The 18983-nt window shown below is 39.9% G+C and overlaps 1 protein-coding gene across 1 annotated transcript; it reads right to left on the bottom strand.

The window, feature by feature from the left end:
* Nucleotides 1–1885: 1885 nt before the first annotated feature.
* ano11 (anoctamin 11) lies at nt 1886–16650 on the bottom strand. Its single transcript, XM_085393741.1, has 23 exons — nt 16519–16650; nt 15935–16061; nt 15643–15836; nt 15423–15530; nt 14975–15111; nt 14845–14902; nt 14650–14760; nt 14405–14570; nt 13459–13549; nt 11882–11978; nt 11655–11798; nt 11216–11353; nt 10027–10125; nt 9132–9234; nt 7158–7269; nt 7000–7054; nt 6817–6914; nt 5066–5202; nt 4708–4913; nt 4485–4621; nt 4108–4198; nt 3516–3699; nt 1886–1965 (listed from the first exon to the last, which is right to left on the bottom strand). The coding sequence occupies exons 1-23, from the start codon at nt 16648–16650 to the stop codon at nt 1934–1936; spliced, it is 2757 nt and encodes a 918-aa protein (XP_085249867.1). The 3' UTR covers nt 1886–1933.
* Nucleotides 16651–18983: the final 2333 nt, after the last annotated feature.

Below are 18983 nucleotides of genomic sequence, written 5' to 3'. Positions count from 1 at the left end.
ATATATATATATATATACACACACATACATATATATGTATACATATACACGTGTGTGTATATATATATATATATACACACATACATATATGTATACATATATATCAGGTAACACTGACTGAACCCTGAAATGCAGCTGTATTTCTCAGTATGTGCATTTGCAACTGAAATGCTAATGCATTGACTATCAGGCAAGTTTCGAGGGCTTTTAAAAAAAATATTCAGCTGAGTCCTCATCATATGCCTCGTTGCCATGTCTTGCTTGCATGCAAACATTCCCTCACTTCACTCCAGCAGCCGGTAAATGAGCCAGCCGGTGTCCGCAGCGCATACCTGTGCTCGCTGACATGTACTAACTCACTCTTCCTGCAGGCCATGGCAGAGGAACGCAGAGCAATCACAACAATCTAAAGGATGAATGTGGCCAAGAGAGAGAAGAGGAGGAAGAAGATAGTATTCATTACAAAAAAAGTGACTTCAGGAATGAAATAACATGAAAAAAAAGAGACTGAGGTGGAAGAGGAGATGAGATGAAGTAAAAGTCAGGAGTTTCCCAAGGCCACGGCCATTGGTGGAGTTTTTGTGTGGGGAGGAGGGAGAGGAAGAGGGAAATCATTAATGAAACACCTGTCTGTTTCTGACTCCCAATAAATCAGAGACTTTTCATCTTTTTGGGGGGAAGGTGATGTTTTAAGAAGGAGGGCAAAATGAAGAGAAGAAGAAAGTGGAGAAGACAGATGGTGTGGAAGGATTAAAGTTCCAGCAAGTACAGCATCTCTGAGGCTGTGAATCCCACATCGAGGAGGTGTTTGCGTTCGTCAAACTAGATTTATTTGATCAAAAATGACAAAAAAGCTCATATGTAAAATATGGCCTCTGCTCAGGTGCTGTTTCACTCCTGTTTACAGTACTGTACAGCCATACTGTGCAGGACATTCACGTAGAAAAGACTTTCATGCTTGGTGCTGAGTGAAAACGCAGCATAAACTATGTGATGATAATACAGTCAGTGAACAATGCCAGCTTTGTGAAAATGAGGAGCAAAAAACCCCAAAGCACTGTTGACTCTGTTGATCTTGTTGTAACAGTTTGTCCAAGAAAGGTGAACTTTGACCTCAAGTCAGCATTCGTCATAAAGATAATAACAATACACATTAAAGAGGCAGTCTGCCGAGCTCACACATAAAAGTCTGTTTTCTTTCCATGAGTGGCACTACTGATCCTGTGCACTCCTTTGTTTGAAGCCTTCTGTCCCTTCAGAGGAGTTTTATAAAGCCCCCCCAAAATATTCAGGATGAGCTTTTGCAGAGTCAAGGTGTAATCCAACTTCATTACATTTCAGGTCCTCTGGGTATCCCAACAGTAACTCCAAGAAAAACACTGCAAATTGGAATTTATGCAATTTCAAACTATGCTCTGTCAATACAACATTTGGCATCATTTAAATAGTTCATGTTGTCAGACTTTGAAGTCAATCTGAGGCTGCGTGGGATACACACACAGTACTGCAAGTAAGTCCCACACCTGCGTGGCGTCAGGTAGCATTAACAGTGCATGCTGCAGCTAGTGGAAGCCAATCAACATACTAATTTTCCCCACATACGTTGCTTAATTATTTAGCAATACATAGATTTATGCTTTATAAATTCATGCCCTTTGCTCCAGTAACATCAGACTCTGATAATGTTGCAATAACCATGAGATTGAAAAAAATCCCAAATATGTTGGAGAAATGTCCATATGAAGAAGGTGGGCAGGCCGAAGCACACCTGCTTACCATGTATCTGTGCAGATGAATATGTATTAGTGATATGAAAACCAATCCCAAGACAGTATTCCACTTTCTTGGGAAAATTTCACTTATCCGAGATACAAAGGAAAGTCTCATATTCCACCAGCGTTCAGTCCCACTGCTTCTTTTCCACAGAGGAATCCTAACTCATGTTTCCAAGGGACGTGTCACTTCCTTCAGAGGAGGCAATGGCAGAAGTAACGGGAAAGAAGCAGAAAGGCAAGAAAAAGAGTTAATTGTGTTAGACTGACTACAATAAGAGGTACAGAGGAGGAAAAGGCTGACACAGATACTTTTGCTGCAGCGATCACATCAGGTAACTACAACACTAAATAAACTGGTTACACAATGAAATGTAATAAATAATTTCAGATGCCAAAGTCCTTAGTCTGTATGTCCTGTAGGCCTCACATCTAATAAAATGGTTGCTTTTTATCTTCGAAGAGCAAATATGCACATTAAATTCACACAGTGTTGATCTAACTAAGTTCTAAATTAAACTAAACAAAATGTGACTTTAGGGGAGTTAGAGGACATAAAAATCCCACAATGCCACCTGCTGTATTCAAGTTTTCAGACTCCAATCCAAAACCTGTGCATCCCAAATGCAATGAAACCACAGGGAGTAGTAGTATTAGTAATTAGTATTAGTTAGTAATGTTGAGGAAAGAGCTAGCTATTAACTTGGATCAGCAAATAAAATAAGCAGCTTCTAAACAGAGACTAACTAATGTGATATGGAGATGAATAATCACCATAACAGCGAGCAACTCTGGGCCCACTGACGTCTTACAGATGTTTTGCTGACTTACATGTACCACATTATAACTTTTGATTAAACAACAAAAGAAAATCAGACTTTAAATGATCACTGGATCGGCTTAAAAATATAAATTAATACCAATATTTCTGAACTGAAATCATGACATCCTTTTTAGGAATGCCATTCACTTACCTGTGCTGTACTTACCTGTCCTCATCCAGCAACATTCACTACATGAGACACATGACAACAGCGTGGGCCAGAACAAAGGGGACACACACACATACAGGTGAGGATGAATATACACACTATGACAGTCTATACCCGACGATCATCGCTCAATCCCCGTGGGCAGAATATGAAATTTGACATGTGACGTGTTAAGCTGCTTCGTTTTGCTGAACATAATGATTTTTCATTTTATTTAAAGTCCAACCTGAACAGAAGTGCTGATGGATGAAATAACCCGTGCCAACACACATCAGGTCACAAAGTCTGGCGATGCAATCAAGCGAAATATTTGGCACTGATCCCACATAGATTACCTCTAATGATCATGCTGTACGCAGCGAGTTTATGACAGCCAGTATAGCCGCAGGTGCTTTGCAGGTGGGTGGGTGAGCTCTTAAAAGCCTTTCAATTGTGGATTTTATTAGTGTGAATCAGCTGTGTCAGAGACAGTGACAGGTTTGACACTGCATGGATCACCTACGTGGAAACACACTGCAGAGGATTTGTTTATCATGCAGCTGACAAGGTAACATTTTATTAGAAACTTCTAATAGAAAAGACTTGTTTTTATTTTTTTTCTGCTCTCAGACACACAAATTTGTATCCAAAAGATGATTTAAGTGAGTTTAATATGAACATATTTACCTGGTCATTGTTAACTAGATTTACTTTATATGGAGAAGTGTGTGCTGCATGACCTTGTGTGTGTGCGTCCCATGTTCTTACTGACCTGGGCTGGAGGTGCCTGGAGTGGCAGCGGCGGCCGCTCGGGCTCGACTCACCAACAGGGCCTCCTGGTTTTCAGCCAGAGCTTGCTTAGCCAGGTAGCGCTCCCTCTTCATCTTCAGCTCCAGGGACTCGGGAACATCGGGTACAATCCAGTCAATGGCTCGCAGCACGAAGAACACCACGTGCTGGTGACAGTAAAAACAACAGCAAGAACAGTGTGAACAATCTCCACATCACAAATTGTCATTAATTTTAAGCAAACAGACAGCTGATCTTCAAGCATGAAAATGGAAAAACAGTACTTGTAGTTTTATTTTCCACATAATTTGTACAACTGGTGAATAATTTCTTCTCTCTCAGGTGAGCATTAACAAATAACTGTGAGGAAATGGCAGAGAGGAGGTATATAGAGAGAGAATAAAAAGTGATGCAGATGGAAACAAAACGGTAAAAGAGGACTAAATCATTAGAATTTGTCCAAACAAGCAGAACTGGCATAGAGGTGTCAGTGAAAAGGCAATACTAAACAAAGGTAAAACCACTAAAACAGGCAAAATGAAGTAAATAGAGATGCTAGGAAGCTTCCGTCATACCTCAAATGCAATAATAAAGCCAAGTCTGACTGCCAGGAGCTCCCAGTAAAACAGTGTGTAGTTTCCATTGTTGTCTCTGAATGCTTTGTATCTGAAAAACCCCAACAAACATAATTTGTTACAAAGTTACAACAAGAAATATTTGTAATACTTGGTGTGTATAATATACAGCAGCAGCACATGAAAAGAACAGTCTTAATATTCAGTAATATCACCCATTGTTGGCCAAGGCTATGACATGAACACACTTAACTTAAATGTTAAGAAACTTAAATGTTGCTTAGCAACACCAAAGTAACCATATATGAGAAGTTGAACTTGACACATAAGATGAAGGAATAAAAAGGAGCATAAAAAGAAAGATCAAAGCAGCATACCTGCACATAGGGTACTCTGTGTAGTTGAGTGGGGCGTAAGCCAGGGTGAAGTTGACGTATCCGTTGAGATCATTGTCAAATTTGTACTGATACAGCAGGCGAGGTAAAAAATCTGAAGTGAACGCTATTAGGAAAGCCTGAAAAAGAACAAAAGATAATAAATGTTCTTTTTTTCCTCATATTGCTATGTAGTCTGACAATAATGTATTAGACATGAACTCACATTGGCAATGACAGACAGGTGTGACAAAGCTTCCAGTATGTTAAACCACACTCCGATGTTTTGTGCACGTTCAGCCACCGGCCGGCGGTACTCGCACACAAACTTGTGTGCATCCAAACGAATCTCCACCCAGTTGTTAAGGAGGGCGAAGAGCGGAGCGAGGGGGAACGCCGCCACAAAGATAGTAATGAACCCAAACTGGAGCACTGCAGCACATGAAATTAAAATTAGATAATTAATCTTTGCATTTTTTCATCAAAATGGATATTATCTATGTGTGAATTTTTAGTTGGACTGAACTGGCGATCCGGTTGAATGCAGTGATATTAAAGTCTCTAAATCAGATATGGATACTCACCCATCTCCAGGTACTCTTCGAACAGGCCCTCACACTCAACCAGCTGGTAATCCTCTTCCCAGCGCCGAGGCTCATGGGATGCCTTGCCACCCAGCACTTTTGCCAGAGTTCTCTTCTGGCGCCAGGCCTTCACTTTACTGTTAGGGAAGAAAAAGACATTTTCGGTTTAATTCAGTTTTATTTATAAAGGCACACATTCGCCTCAAGGTGCTTTATACTCTAAGGTTAAAACCAAAAAACTATTCGAAAGAAACCCCAACAACAGACAACCCCTGTGAGCAAACATTTGGCAACAGAGGGAAGGAAAAACTCCCTTTTGACAGGAAGACACTTCCAGCAGAACCAGGCTCAGGGAAGAGCAGCCATCTGCCGCGACCACTTGGGGGTGATGGCATGGGAGAAGACAGCAGAAACAGGAGAAAGGAGATAACTATGGGAGAAAGTGCCAGAGTTTAATAACGGCTAATGACTAAATAGACACGTGGTGCAAAACCATGCAGAGAGTGAAAAGAAGTGAGTGAAGAGGGAACGCCCCAGCAGCCTGGGCCTATTGGAGCATAACTCCAGGGTCACCTGATCATTTGATGGAATCAGGATAAGGATTTATGTTAGTATGCATTGTAACATGCAATGGCAAAAATGACAGAAACAGCACATTTAGAGGATGTTCATTACATCACAGATATGACACAGGACTAATTTTTTGTAGCTGAACAGCAATCATTGTTCCCCAATAACCACCATAGACTTTCAGTTGGAATTAGTTAACCAAACCTATTTTCTATCACTGGAAGCATTTGTTGCTGATGTAATGACTGCAATCCCCTCTCATCTTTTACAACACATGCCGCCCCACCACTGAGTGGGGAAATGTGCTTGTTTTCTTCATGCAGTCATCTTTGTCTGTTTCACTGCAGCAGCACAAGACCAAATTTCCAGCATCATCCCCTTGGCCACTCCACATTTATGATTCATCACTAACATCAGTTAACACAGTCCATGACTGCCCCTCTTTGGCCCACTGTAAGCGCTGGCTTGTGTTTGGCTTCTCTGCATGTAAATCTCATTTCATTCAGCCTGTTTCTGACAGTTCTGTAACAAATGTTGGCTCCTGTTTCTGCCCATTTATTTTTCATGTATAGCAATAATTTCTGTCATCATATCTGTGATTTGTTTATGTGCTACAAAGTAAAAGAGCTGGATCCTCAAGAGTGATGATTACATAATTTTGCCAGAGGTTTTAAGCGTATTTACTGAACTGCTCCTCTGCTGCCCTTAGTTTACACTTACTGTCTGCAGTAAGTCTTAAACAGTCACACACAGCTGATGGTGCAGAGGCACATGGATGAGATTTACTGCACTAAACAGCTGGAACTGTGGAACAATATGACACAGCACAGCTACTTTTATGCATCTCCCACATCTGTACCAGTTTTAGCTTTTATCCTAACTCTGCTTTAATCTTTTCAGTTGTATTTGACAGTCACTGTACTTATTGCTCATGTGTTTGAATCTAATTTGTTTAATTATTATTTTATTGCAGAAAAAATTTACTCCTGAAATTTTTTCTCTAAAAAGTAAGATGTCCTGGTAAACCACGAAAGCTTTTAAATAAATAATAAAGGATGTAAATAAAAGGAAGAATAAAGGATGTTTAAATATGCTGGAGATTGACAACAGAACATTTTTCTATAAAAACATAAAACATATACATAAAAAAACCCATAAAAGCTAAAAGTGTAGCAACGTACGGTAAGATGAACTCCTGAACGTTGTTGATGAGCTGTTTTCCCACCATTATGATGAAAAGTTGTTGAGCCAATTCAATGAGGCAACCCCCGGCACCACACTGTAACGCAAAGACACACAGACATGACACTATGGGGGCATCATTTTCACATGCTGGTACGTTACAGGCTCTCTAAATCACTCACGTCTTCATTTCTCATCCCGAACAAGGTCCCGTAGTTGGTAGGGTAACCCACAAACCTAATCACAGAGAGATCAGTGGCACCTTAAATACTTTCTTTGTCTCAGTGTCTTCATCTTTTCATGATTATCCTGTGTGTCTGTTGTGACTCGTGTGTCTCACCTTCCTTTAAAGAAAGCCACATAAAAGGGAGACGAGTAGAAGTTGACAAACTGGAAGATGAACACCTTGAAGATGAAAGCGTTGTCATACTGGGTTTGTGTTCTGTGCATCTCTGCAACACATCGCACAAAAACACAGTGTTAAAGACATCGAGACAATGTTGCCTTTGATTTCACTTAGTTTAAATGACTTCAAAGTGATTTTTATATAGATAACAAGATATTATGATAACTGGTTTACAGGTAGTCAAAACTAAGAAAAAAGGGAAACCACAGTGTAAACTATTTTTTTTACATTAATTTGGGGTGTTTTTTGATTTGTCTGTTTTTTTACAAGAATCAAGAATCAGCAGCGAATATGATTGTCTATCATACTTTCTTGACTGAAATGAGATGATTCTACAAATACTCTGCTGGATACATCATCAACAATCCTGCCGATATCCATTTTAAACAGTGGCTGAACTGTTTAAACATCAAGATTAACAGTTACAATCTTTTTGGAGGGGTTAAACATGTACACTAAAATTTTTACAACAATCTGGTTGCATAAATATGCACATCCTTAGCTATTTAAAGCCTGACCCATGAAATAATTGTCAGAAAATTATTATTTATTTGTTCTTATTTTTTGCCTAAACAATTAAGCAGAGTTTTTGCACACTGATCATGTGCACATCTCAAGAACTCATGAAAAGTCATGTATCAAATATGGTACACTGTGAGTTAAAGGGTTAAACTAACAACTTTGTTGAAGCACCTTTGCATTTTATTACAGTAGTCAGTCTTTTTGGTTAGTTGTTAGCATGGCACGTCTTCATTATTTGCCCTTCTCTTCTCTGTAAAAACACTCCAAGTTTTTCAGATTATGGCGCCAGCTTTTGAGCACAGTCCTCTTCAGGTCACTCCACAGTTTTTCAGCAGGATCTGAATCTGTACTCAGGCTGGCTCATTTTTTGGTGAATCAGTTATTTTGATGATCTGGATATATGCAGCTGGTTGCTGCTGTTGTGCTACAAGGTCCAAATCCTCTTGATCTTCAGTTTTCTAGCAGATGCCTAAAGAGGTTTTTTGTGAAAAATGATTGCTATTTTAGTACTGTTCATAAATCCTCCCAGCTTGACTAAAGCCCTACTGTAGTTCCAGATGAAGAAAAACAGCCCCAAAGCACGATGTTATCACTACCATGCTTCATTGCAGGTACAGTTTTTCTCTGGTGATGTGAACTGTTTTTGTGTCAAACATATCTCAAGGAATCACTCCTAAAACCTTCAACTTTGGCCTTATCAGATCATGACACAAAACCTACATGCTTGTGGACGCTCTGATGTATGTATATCATGTGTGTGTTTAACTTGAGATTGTTGTCACATGTAGTACACAACCAGTTCTTGCCAGAAATTCCTGCAGCTCATTTAATGTTGCTGTAAATCTCCCTGGCCAGTTATCTTCTTGTCTTTCCCTCAGTTCTGGCAGTAATGGGGTTTTTTTCATCTATTTTCAGCAATGAGATCAGTTTGATGTGTTTGTAAGTTATTTGCAGATCACAAATTTTGTTGGAAGATGCCACAAGGTACACATCAGGAAAATCCTACAAAAACAGCTGAACTTCATTTGATTTTAATGAGTCACTTTAACTGATGACTAATGTTTAATATGAATTCACATGTGATTAATCTTACCCCTAATTATAAGAAGGCGTGCAGACGTGTCCAACCACATTGTTTTTAGGGTTTTTAAAAATATTTTTTTGTGTGTAGACTTTTTATGCCCTCTGTATCTGTACTTTACAGTCCCATAATTCTGCAACATGATGCAGCTACTTTGACAGAAACAATAACCATAAGGATCCAACTGAAGAGATTCACCTGCTCTGGAGAAGTCTGAGCTTTTAGTTAGTGGCAATCAAGTACAAAGCTGATAACAATATACACCACAGAGGTTTGAGGTGTGTGAGAGCAGCATTGATTCTTACCCCATTTAGTGAGCTGCTCAGCTAATGCAGTGTAGACCTGGCCCATCAGCAGTATGAGCCCCAGGTTTACAATACTGCTGGAGATGTTGGCTATGGTCCCTGCCTGGGGGAGGAAATTAAATGCATGAATGTTTGTATGATAAATAAAATGCAGTGATTTGCAAAATCATTTAAACATGTACAAATATATTTAATTAAAAACAGTACCAACACAACACAACTCAAATGTTGATCGTTTTTGACCATGTGAACTGGCAGTAAAAGTTGAGAGAATGGCAAAAAAATGTGTAAAGTTAGTAACACTGAGCTGTTTCTTGGTATAATGTAAATATGAGAATTTTACTGCAGATCATATGTGTTACATAATATGATAAAAAGTGTCAGCATAAATTTCTGTACACAGTGGACAAAGAAGAAAACCAAGACTGAACGGTCATGATTGTTGACTGGAGCCTATCACATCTGTCACAGGACAAAGGGTGGGGCTACTCCCTGGAAAGGGAGCCAGTCAACCACAGGGCTTAAACAGAGAAACAGACAACCATTCACACTCACTTTCACACCTATGGCCAATTTTATATTCACCAGTTAACCTAACATGCATGTCTTTGGACTGTGGGATAAAGCCAGAGCACCCAGAGAGAACCCACACAGTGTGGGGATGTATGAGTCTGGGGCCTCCATACAGAAAGTCCCCAAATGGCCAGTGGATTCCACCACCACTGCACCACTGTGATGCCCAAAAAACGAAAATGTTATATTAAAATGTGATTGTGATCATTTTTAATAATTTAATAATTGCATTCTCTTCTTATTAACAGTTTTCTTTTTGGAAAAAAGCTCCAATGTGTTTGTAGCATTTCTTTGTGCAAAGCATGAAACAGCTGTAATGTACCTCTGTCCGCAGCACAGGGCTCCCAGAATGAAATATCACCACACTGATGATACCACGGCACACGACCACCGTCACCAGGAAGATCATCACCACACACAGCTGAGAGAAGAGGGGGAAAAGCACACCTGTAGCTGCGACATAATATGCTGCACACAGCCAGAGGCACACAAAGGTCTGCTGTCATCATCAACACCATGCAGCATAATATAAGACCAAGGAGTCAAGAGTCCAGCATCCTCATTGCGGCTCTCATGATGCTCATCATAAAACTGATCCATATCTCTTACATCCTGACTGACATCTTTCAGAGCACAAACAAAGTTTTTAAAAGACGGCTTTAATTGAATGTGCTAGACATGCATTTGCTTTTCTAAGTCAGTAGCATTTAGTAGTAGGATTTTTCTAAAGATTGGCAAGCAAGCAAGAGCTTCCAACAAGAGCTTGGATCAGGTATTATTCCCATAAAATTTAGTAACAGCTGAATAATTTTTTCCATGATATTCATTTCTTTTCTTTGTCTAATAGTGGATTCTATTCCTTTCAGTTTCGGGAAATTAACTTGCAGACATTTTCATTCCTTATATCAAAATTCACAACTATCATAACATCAGTATGTTTCCAGCAAAATCCTTCTACTGAACAGGGAAGAGAATTAGAATTTTAAAACATTTCCATCTCTAATCCCATCATCAAAACAAGGGTGTGTGAAAAATGATCCTCAGATCTGCATCTACAAAGAAGTGAATCTTGGACACAGCATAAAGTGCGTGGATGAGATGATGGGATCATATCTGGCCCTGTAGGCATGTGACCTGGATTCATTATTAAAAAAGGGTTCAGTTAACAATGCAGGATTTACTGGAATGGCACAAAGGTGTTAACCCCACCTCTATTTCTCAACACAATCACAAAAGGAAAAGCTCAAGAGAAACCGAGACTCCTTACTGAAACCACGTGCAATGAGATTAATGATGAGAAAAAGAGAAAGTCTGTTGTTCGGGAGCGGATCTGGATCTGCTGTATTAGAACGACATTTTACAGTGTGACAATAATAGTGGTAATCAAACCGTTTAAGAACCTAACTAAACATAATGCATAGTGTTAAAATGCACCTCGAGTATTTCTTTTACTGAAGTGCAAAAACAACAAAACAGCAGTACAGTATGTAAAATATTTTAAATGGCCTCACCATCATTATGATAACCATGGAGCCAGTGAACATGCGAGACAGCCTGGTTTTTTCAGGAAAGTATGGCTCTTTGACCCCAGTCACTGGATTTTGCTCCATAGTAGGGGCCATGGCTGCAAACTCCGGCCGAGGACGCTCCTTAAAGAAAACAGTGACCATCATCACTGGACACACTCTTCACCGGCTTTGTCTGGTTCACAGATTGGTCTGTAACTTTAGTCTTTGCTCTGTTGTTTACCTTGTTTACTCTGTACAAAACTGAAACTTCCGTGTATAAAGGTTAAAATCAAATATTAAAAAAATAGAATCCCTGTGCAAACAAGTGCAAACAGTCATGATGCCCATTACTGTATTACTGGATCTATAATCATGACAGACCTAAGAGCTCTAAACCGAATAAGACCAGTATGATCACACTCATACTGAAAGCAACCAATACCTCCTCTTCATGGAAGTCCATACAGTCCCAGTGATGTGCCAGAGTGGCCATTTTTCTCTTCCAGTACTCCAGAAAGGTTACAGCCCAGAATGACATGAACACACTGAAAAACACTGTACCTGGATGGTCAAATAAGTATCCCAGCTGCAACAGAGAAAGGTACAACCATTAGGTTCAAGTCTTTTTTCGCAGAGTCAGCGATTTGTTCACCACGAAAAGCTTGGTACCTTCGTCAAGGTGCAGATCTCAGACATGTTCCAGGCCTTACATGTTTTGCAGAGTGGACACATGGTATAGCTAGCTCCACTGTTACAGATTTCCTCCCTGTTGACAGACACACTGACATAGATTAGTTACACCTGAGATAACACTAATTACAGGTTTTAAAGCAACACGTATTTGGCCTCACATAACTGTGAGGCCCAATAATGATCAGTGTGGGAGCTAAGGGATTGGGAGAATTAACTCTAATGGATGTAAAGGCTGCACATATACCTATTACGTACTGCTTCCAGGGAACAGATGAGCGGTGTGGAAAGCATTCTCCTAACCTCCTGCCGGGAAACAAAGCTACTGCTCTTTCCTTTATTACAGTTATAGAGTGAGTTACTGAAACCCTGACTGCACATGGGATCAGCTACAAATAAAGCCTGGACTGACAGCGAGATCTATTTCCTCCTCTCTTTTTTTTAATAGGAGGATTATTCTGCACTAATTGTCCATTAGAGATGGCTGCTTTTTCTTGCTGCCACAGACTCTCTTTCCTAGGATATCGACTTATCCCTAAGAAATGAAGCCAGAAAAAGGTAAACAGTAGTTACAGCGGCAATATTACTGTACACAATCTAGGCTACACTTACACTGAGAAGAAAAACCAGAAAGGAGAGCCAACTCTTAATAAATAATATATGACAAACTGGCACAGACATCCCACATGTAGATGATCTAGCTGTGAAGCGAGTCTTTATGCAGAGTGCGCTCTGCTTTGAAATATTTGAATCTAAAGTTGTGCTTGTTTGAGAGAGTCTGTAAGTGGAGTTTAATTTCCAGGAAACTGTGGCAGCTATAACACACTTATTTGCTTTCTTTCTAAGGAGAAATCAATGCTAATCTCATGTGTGTACATTAAGTACAGCACTGAACTTTGGCTCTTATGTTGGACATCAGTAAGGTTTTTGCTATACGTTTCTGAACAGGCACAACGGCACCAATTTCAGCAGCTTCACTGAAACAATAAGACTCTAAGAAGCCACTGCAGCCAGCAGCTGGCTGACAATGATTAGTCCCGTTTATTTTTATTATGAGCCATGTGGGTGTGCATTAAATTCAGCTGAATCACTATCAATAGTGATACATGTCAGTGCATAAGTATGTTTAATGTTTAATTAAACATAATGTCTGGTTACCATCTGAAACTCCATTGAGGGATCGGGGGGTCAGGGGGCTGGGTGATCAATAGTTGCCCCATGACTGCATTGGATTTTTTCACATTTGGCAACTGTTTGCAACTAGTTGCAACTAACTTTGTGTGAGGGTTTCCTATTTGTTTGATTTTTATGTTATACATTATTAAAGACAAGATCCAAGTTTTTGTGTCTATTAAAACGGTGGTTGCTTCACTTGTGTTTGAACTGCCTGCTTAAACTGACCCCTGTGTGTAAAACTTCAACAACTATGCCACAATACCTTATCTAAGTGAGTGCAGTCACACGTGACTAGCCATGTCTGTAATGCGACATTTCATTTAAAATTATTTTGTGTTACACAATAGAACACATGCTATGTATACATGATGCAGACTCACGCTGGTGTGTTGGTACCCATGGACATCACTCCAGACACAAAGACCAGAGTCCCGACCACTGCTGCCGGCAGCAGCCAGGCTGTGTAGAAACCTGCAGAGACAAAAAGCTCCATTAGACTGCAGCTCTCAGCTGATGCAAGACGGATGTTCAATTTCAGCTGCAGTGATGACTTTCATCCTGACAATAATGGTTTCAAGCTCAGGTATAGCCCCTTTGCATATACTACACTCTCCTCTTAACAGAGATTCATAAAAGAATTTCACTGCTAAAAAAAGGAGTTTCCACTTGTACCTTTTTGTGAAAAAAGAAAGGAAGAAAAAAGTAATAGATGCAATTCACTGTAGAGTCAGTGCCAGGAGGCTGTAGCTTAGATTGCTGTATCATACAGTATGTTTATTTATGTGAGCACTCTGCTTATTGTCCTGTATTAGTTTTGATCCATTTCTAATCATTTTAAATGATTCTGGCGTATAATACAGACTCCACGTATTTCTCATTTATTAAAATGAACAGCGGGGTTTTTTTGTAAATAGAGAAATCTTTGGCCCCCATCAGACTCAAATCAAATGACCAGAATTGTAATAAAATTATAGTTAGCTACTAAATTTAAATTGATTTCAACCAAATAATCTGCAAAAACTGCTTTAGTTTGTGCTTCAAGGTAATAAAATTACTGAGATATCAATAGAACGCTTATGTTGAGCAGTTAATTAAACTCAAATTACTTGTCGACAGGGAGAAAGCCTTAACAGTTGCACAGATATTTATAATGTTTTCATTTTAGCAATAATGACAAAATCTAAATATTTAATTAACATTACTAGTTATTGTGATACCTTCTGGTCTGGATTCAGTAATCCTCCTGGATTCAGGAAGGAGTGGGCTTTTTATCTGTAAAAAATGAGCCAAATTTTTTGAACAACAGAAATAAGAATGTATATTTACCCAGCCAGGCAAAGTAGAGTGCAATCTTCTCTCCAAAGTACTCCCTGATATGGTCCAGTGGTTGATACTTGTACCATTTGCACCAGCGGGCCCAGTAGTAGTAGAGAACCTGCCTCTGGTTCAGCTCGTCAGGTCGGACCTCGTGCTTTGGAAGCTGAAAGGGCCCCTAAAGAGAAAAAACATGCTGCTAATGAGAAAGAGAAAACGACACATTTCAGTGTACAGAACAGCTAAAAATAACTCACCTCATGCAGCGGGAACGCTGCTGTGTACGCCCCTTCATTTAACAGTCTGTCCACTCCGACTTCAGCCTTCTTCCTTTTCCCATATGCTGTCCTGGCAAGAATCTCATAGACCTGAAATAAAACTCTCAGTCTGTTAGTTCAAATATACATCCGATACATTCAGTATACTACTATTGTCACACTTGTGTTACTTACAACACGGTGCCTCTGCGTATTTGTGAAATATGTATCGTGATCTTCCCAGCCAAGGAATCTGAAGAAAGGCGTACATTCAGCAAAACACGCAGCAGTGATCTGATCCAACTGTTTGCAGAAGTTAACCCACCTGCTCATCTTTGACTTGCGAAAGGCACATGTGTAATAGTCCAGAGGCCTGTTAGGCACAGACTCCGTCATTACGTTAGGTATGCATAGTTTACTCAGTACCCGAGCAGATGTGTTGAGGTCTAGATGCTGCTGTGCCTGGGACACAAACACAGATACAGGTGACCTCCTTCTATTACTGTAGAACAGCATAAGATGCACGTTTTTGGTTCTGAGTGAAATGTTACGACAGGTTTTCATTGTCTTAAGAGATAATCAGAAAATGTTCGCCGCATGATTAAAGAGAAAAGTGAGAGAGTAAAGACTTTATCTGGTAAACATCAGTGTGCTCTTTCATATTAAGTTGTCCTTGTTTATTCCCCAAATTAGTATTATTATCAACTGGGTTTAACGTCACGTAACAAATAACTTTAAATTGAACCTACCTAGAAATAAATAGCTGTACTTACTTGCAGTGGAGCTCTAAGGCAAAGCTCCTCAGCATAACACACCAACACATCCCAGGGGGCGCTAATTTTGAGAAAGTGTATGGTCTTCTTTTCATTTGCAGTTTCCTCCTACAAGTAAAGAGGCAACAAAGAAGACGTTAATCAACAAGTCAGGAAAAATAATGAACAGATTTAATAATTTAATAATAAGATAAATAATCTTTAATCTTGTCAACAACACCTTTTCCATGACCAAGCCAACACTCTCCAGGTTCTGAACAAACTTCTCTCTCCACTGAGCCAGTTGTGCTTTCCTTCGTTCAGACCTGCTGCTCTCCTCAGCGGGAACGGCTTCCCTCTCCTCACTGGTAGCCATATTTGTCCCTTTCCCTCGCCGCTTCCTCCGTGAACGAATCTCCCACACCAGCACGAAGTCTGCACCCCAGACCAGAGGAGTGAAAGGTTAAATGAACGAATGACTTTGTCTACCTACCACTGAGCTGATGAAACCTCATGCAAAGCGAGCAGCCTACCAATCTTAGTTCTCCCGTCTCTGAAGTAATTCCCCAACTGTGGCACTGGTTGCTTACTTCTTGTAGGAGACTGCATATAAATGGGATCATCGCCATCCATATCTCCATCAGCAGCTGCAGCTGCAAGCTGACAGTTGAGCCACCATTAATATATCATGAAACTCTGTAAAGAGACAGCTGCTGACGAAAACTCTGCTCACTTTTCTGCATTTGAACCTTTTCGCTCGGTGTATGAATGTTTAATTGGCTTTGAGGAGAGGTTTAATTCTTGTGCTAGTACATGCCTCCACTTTGCAGTAATAAGACCAGAAAGATGAGCCGAAAACAATCTTTCAGTGCAGTAAAGTCATGCCTCACCATTACCCATTATCAGTGTCCTTACAGTACCTTGTGTTCATGTTTATATTACATGAAGGGTAAAACCCCTCAAGACTCACTGCCACATCTCTGAGAAATCAGTGAGGCCAAAAGGGAACAGGATAATGAATAACTGCTGTGTCAAAGTGATGCGATTTTATAGATTTATGTGAGCTGAAGAGATATCACACTGCAGTATTGTAGGAAATAAGTAAAGCAGAGCTTACATATCGTGGGGGGATAAAGCTCCCATTCTGCAGGCTCCCATAGCTCTCTGTGCTTTGTGCTTCAGCCCTAGTATCCAGATCCAGGAGGACCTCTCTGTCTCCCTTCAGCCGCTCTGAGCTCTTCCTCAACATGATAAAAAAAAGCTCCTGTGACTTGAAACAAACACTATGCCTTCACATGAAATCTGTACTGAAGGAATTCAAAGATAACTTCAGCCAGGCTGAAGGTAAGAGATGCAAAAAAAGCCTTAAAAAATCTGGATACTGGTCTTTGCTATAGTGAAAAACAAGCTGCTGCTGAAGTCTGCATTTGTAGCAATCTACGCTTCCCTTGTCCTCGTTCTGCTTTTTATCTCTGCATCCATCAGGCTCCTCTGCTCCACTGCAAGAGCCGTGGATACCGTAATGGATCTAGCACGCAGGCAACAGTGCTGTGCTGCATCTCAGCAGGGAAATGCACGTTTTCACCTCATAAATAATGTAACAGTTAGTGAGTGGCAGTCCAAGCTCTTATGTGCTATAATAATATAATTATATGGACATAACGCACTGTGAGAGGATTCTTCTCTTTGAAGTCAATGTGTATTCCTTCATCCATGCAAGCTGTTTCATATACTTCACTGAACTGGTTTGAAATTCTGCAGATAATTAACATAAATTACACGAGGATGAAGCACCACCCCCACGTGATCTTCTCAAAGCGCAGAACAAACTGTGCGCACTTAAAAATGCTGTTGGTTTATACTCAGAGTCCAGAAGCCCCACATGTACCAGGAGGTTGTTTTTTTTTTTTAGCTAAAAAGTGATGTTTCTGTGTGTTTTTTATGTGTAATAACTTTGCTAATAATGGTAGAAATACTGTAGTCAACAGGATGAATGAAGAGGTTATATATAAAATGAAGAACTAAATAAATGAATTAATTATTGCCAATGAGACTTTTTAGCTAGATAAATAAAGGATATATAAAACTAAGTCACTTTTTGGCACACCACCTCCAGCAGCCTTCCTGCTTTTCATGCTGTTTGCAGTGCTGCAGTCAGAGCAGAGTCGAACCTGTGAGACATGTATGAAGGAATAACACAACACATACAGTAACCAGAGTCGTGCTGTCAAAGGGAAACTCTATTTTAAAAACAATGATGACATCACCAGTATCTTTGAGTGGATTTTAATGCAATGCCGGAGCCAACACTGGCGAGTTTGAAAGACGCTTTAGAGCAGTGGTCATGAACTCCAGGCCTCGGAGGCCGGTGTCCTGCAGGTTTTAGATCTCACCCTGCATTAACACACCTGAATCAAATGATTAGTTCATTAACAGGCCTCTGAAGAACATCAAGACATGTTGGGGAGGTAATTTCGCCATTTAAATCAGCTGTGTAGGATCAAGGACACATCTAAAACCTGCAGGACACCGGGCCCTTGAGGCCTGGAGTTCGAGACCCCTGCTCTGGAGCTTCACCTTAGCTATCCACAACAAACCTTTAGGGCACAGCACATAATCTTCATTTTCATATTAAACTTTTTCCTGTGAATTTCCCTAGAGGTCAAAACCCCTGATATTTTACCCAACATCGATCCAACATCAACATCTTTCCTCTTTTTTCGCCATAAGCCATCACAGCCTCCTTTTCTATCAGTGATGCTGTTTTGTAATGGTTTACATTTGGTTTCAAGTCTTTCAGTCTCAACTTCTAACCCTATTTATGATTTTGAAACTGTGTTACTACAAAGAGTTCACAGCTTTCTTTTTCATGGTAACCTCACAAGCACACTATTACTGTACTACTAAATAATAAAGATACCTCTGAACAAGACCAGTGGTAACGGTTGCCCTAGCAACTATAAAATTATTATCAGCAATAAAGGAAGTTGTTAACATGTACTCTGGATTGTATCTGATGCTATCTTGAACGTCTTCCTTTCACTACAAACTGAGTCAGCTGATACCAAACATCCTTTAAGTTTATCGACACTTTGAGCATTTGCAAGGTGCTCCGAACTTAAAACCCATATTTGCTCTGCCAAAAGTAAATAACTTGGGTTCACATAAAAGCACTTTGGGTGTTTCAGTCATAAGTTACTCACTACCCGCAACACACACACCATATAGACGTCCCTGTACACTTTGGTTGACATCAGGCTTGGATGCAAACTGTTTGTATGACCTCTGCAGGTGTGTCAGAGAAATTAGAGTAACTGAAATGGCAAACTATGAATATGTAACAGCTCATCTGTCACTGTCTCAGTGTGACATTTGGTCAGAAAACATTTGAACACTTTGATTTAAAACACAGAAGAAGTGACTGAAGTAGTGTTTACTTTTTAAGGGATTAGTATTGTATCTTATTCACTTATTCATTTTGTTTTATTTGTTCTTTTTAAATGTGTGTAAAGTACAGAAAATTACAAATGAATATCTATTTAAGCTCTACATAGCATTGTTATCACTTTGACCTTCAGCTCA

This window comes from Rhamphochromis longiceps, linkage group LG20 (assembly GCF_057381845.1).
Source record: "Rhamphochromis longiceps isolate RC_006_pf linkage group LG20, R_longiceps_female_GT1.1, whole genome shotgun sequence".
In the NCBI taxonomy this organism is placed as follows: domain Eukaryota; kingdom Metazoa; phylum Chordata; class Actinopteri; order Cichliformes; family Cichlidae; genus Rhamphochromis; species Rhamphochromis longiceps.
The sequence above is the reverse complement of the archived record's forward strand: the minus strand, read 5'-3'. Positions and strand labels throughout refer to the sequence as shown.

Excerpts from the sequence above, each read along its gene's own strand:
- ano11 (XM_085393741.1), bottom strand. The coding sequence starts at position 16,650 with ATGTTGAGGAAGAGCTCAGAGCGGCTGAAGGGAGACAGAGAGGTCCTC. Across the intron at positions 15,112-15,422 it reads GCCTTAGAGCTCCACTGCAA|GCACAGCAGCATCTAGACCT; the intron begins GTAAGTACAGCT and ends TTTGTGTCCCAG. Across the intron at positions 5,203-6,816 it reads GTTCAGGAGTTCATCTTACC|TAAAGTGAAGGCCTGGCGCC; the intron begins GTACGTTGCTAC and ends CTTCCCTAACAG.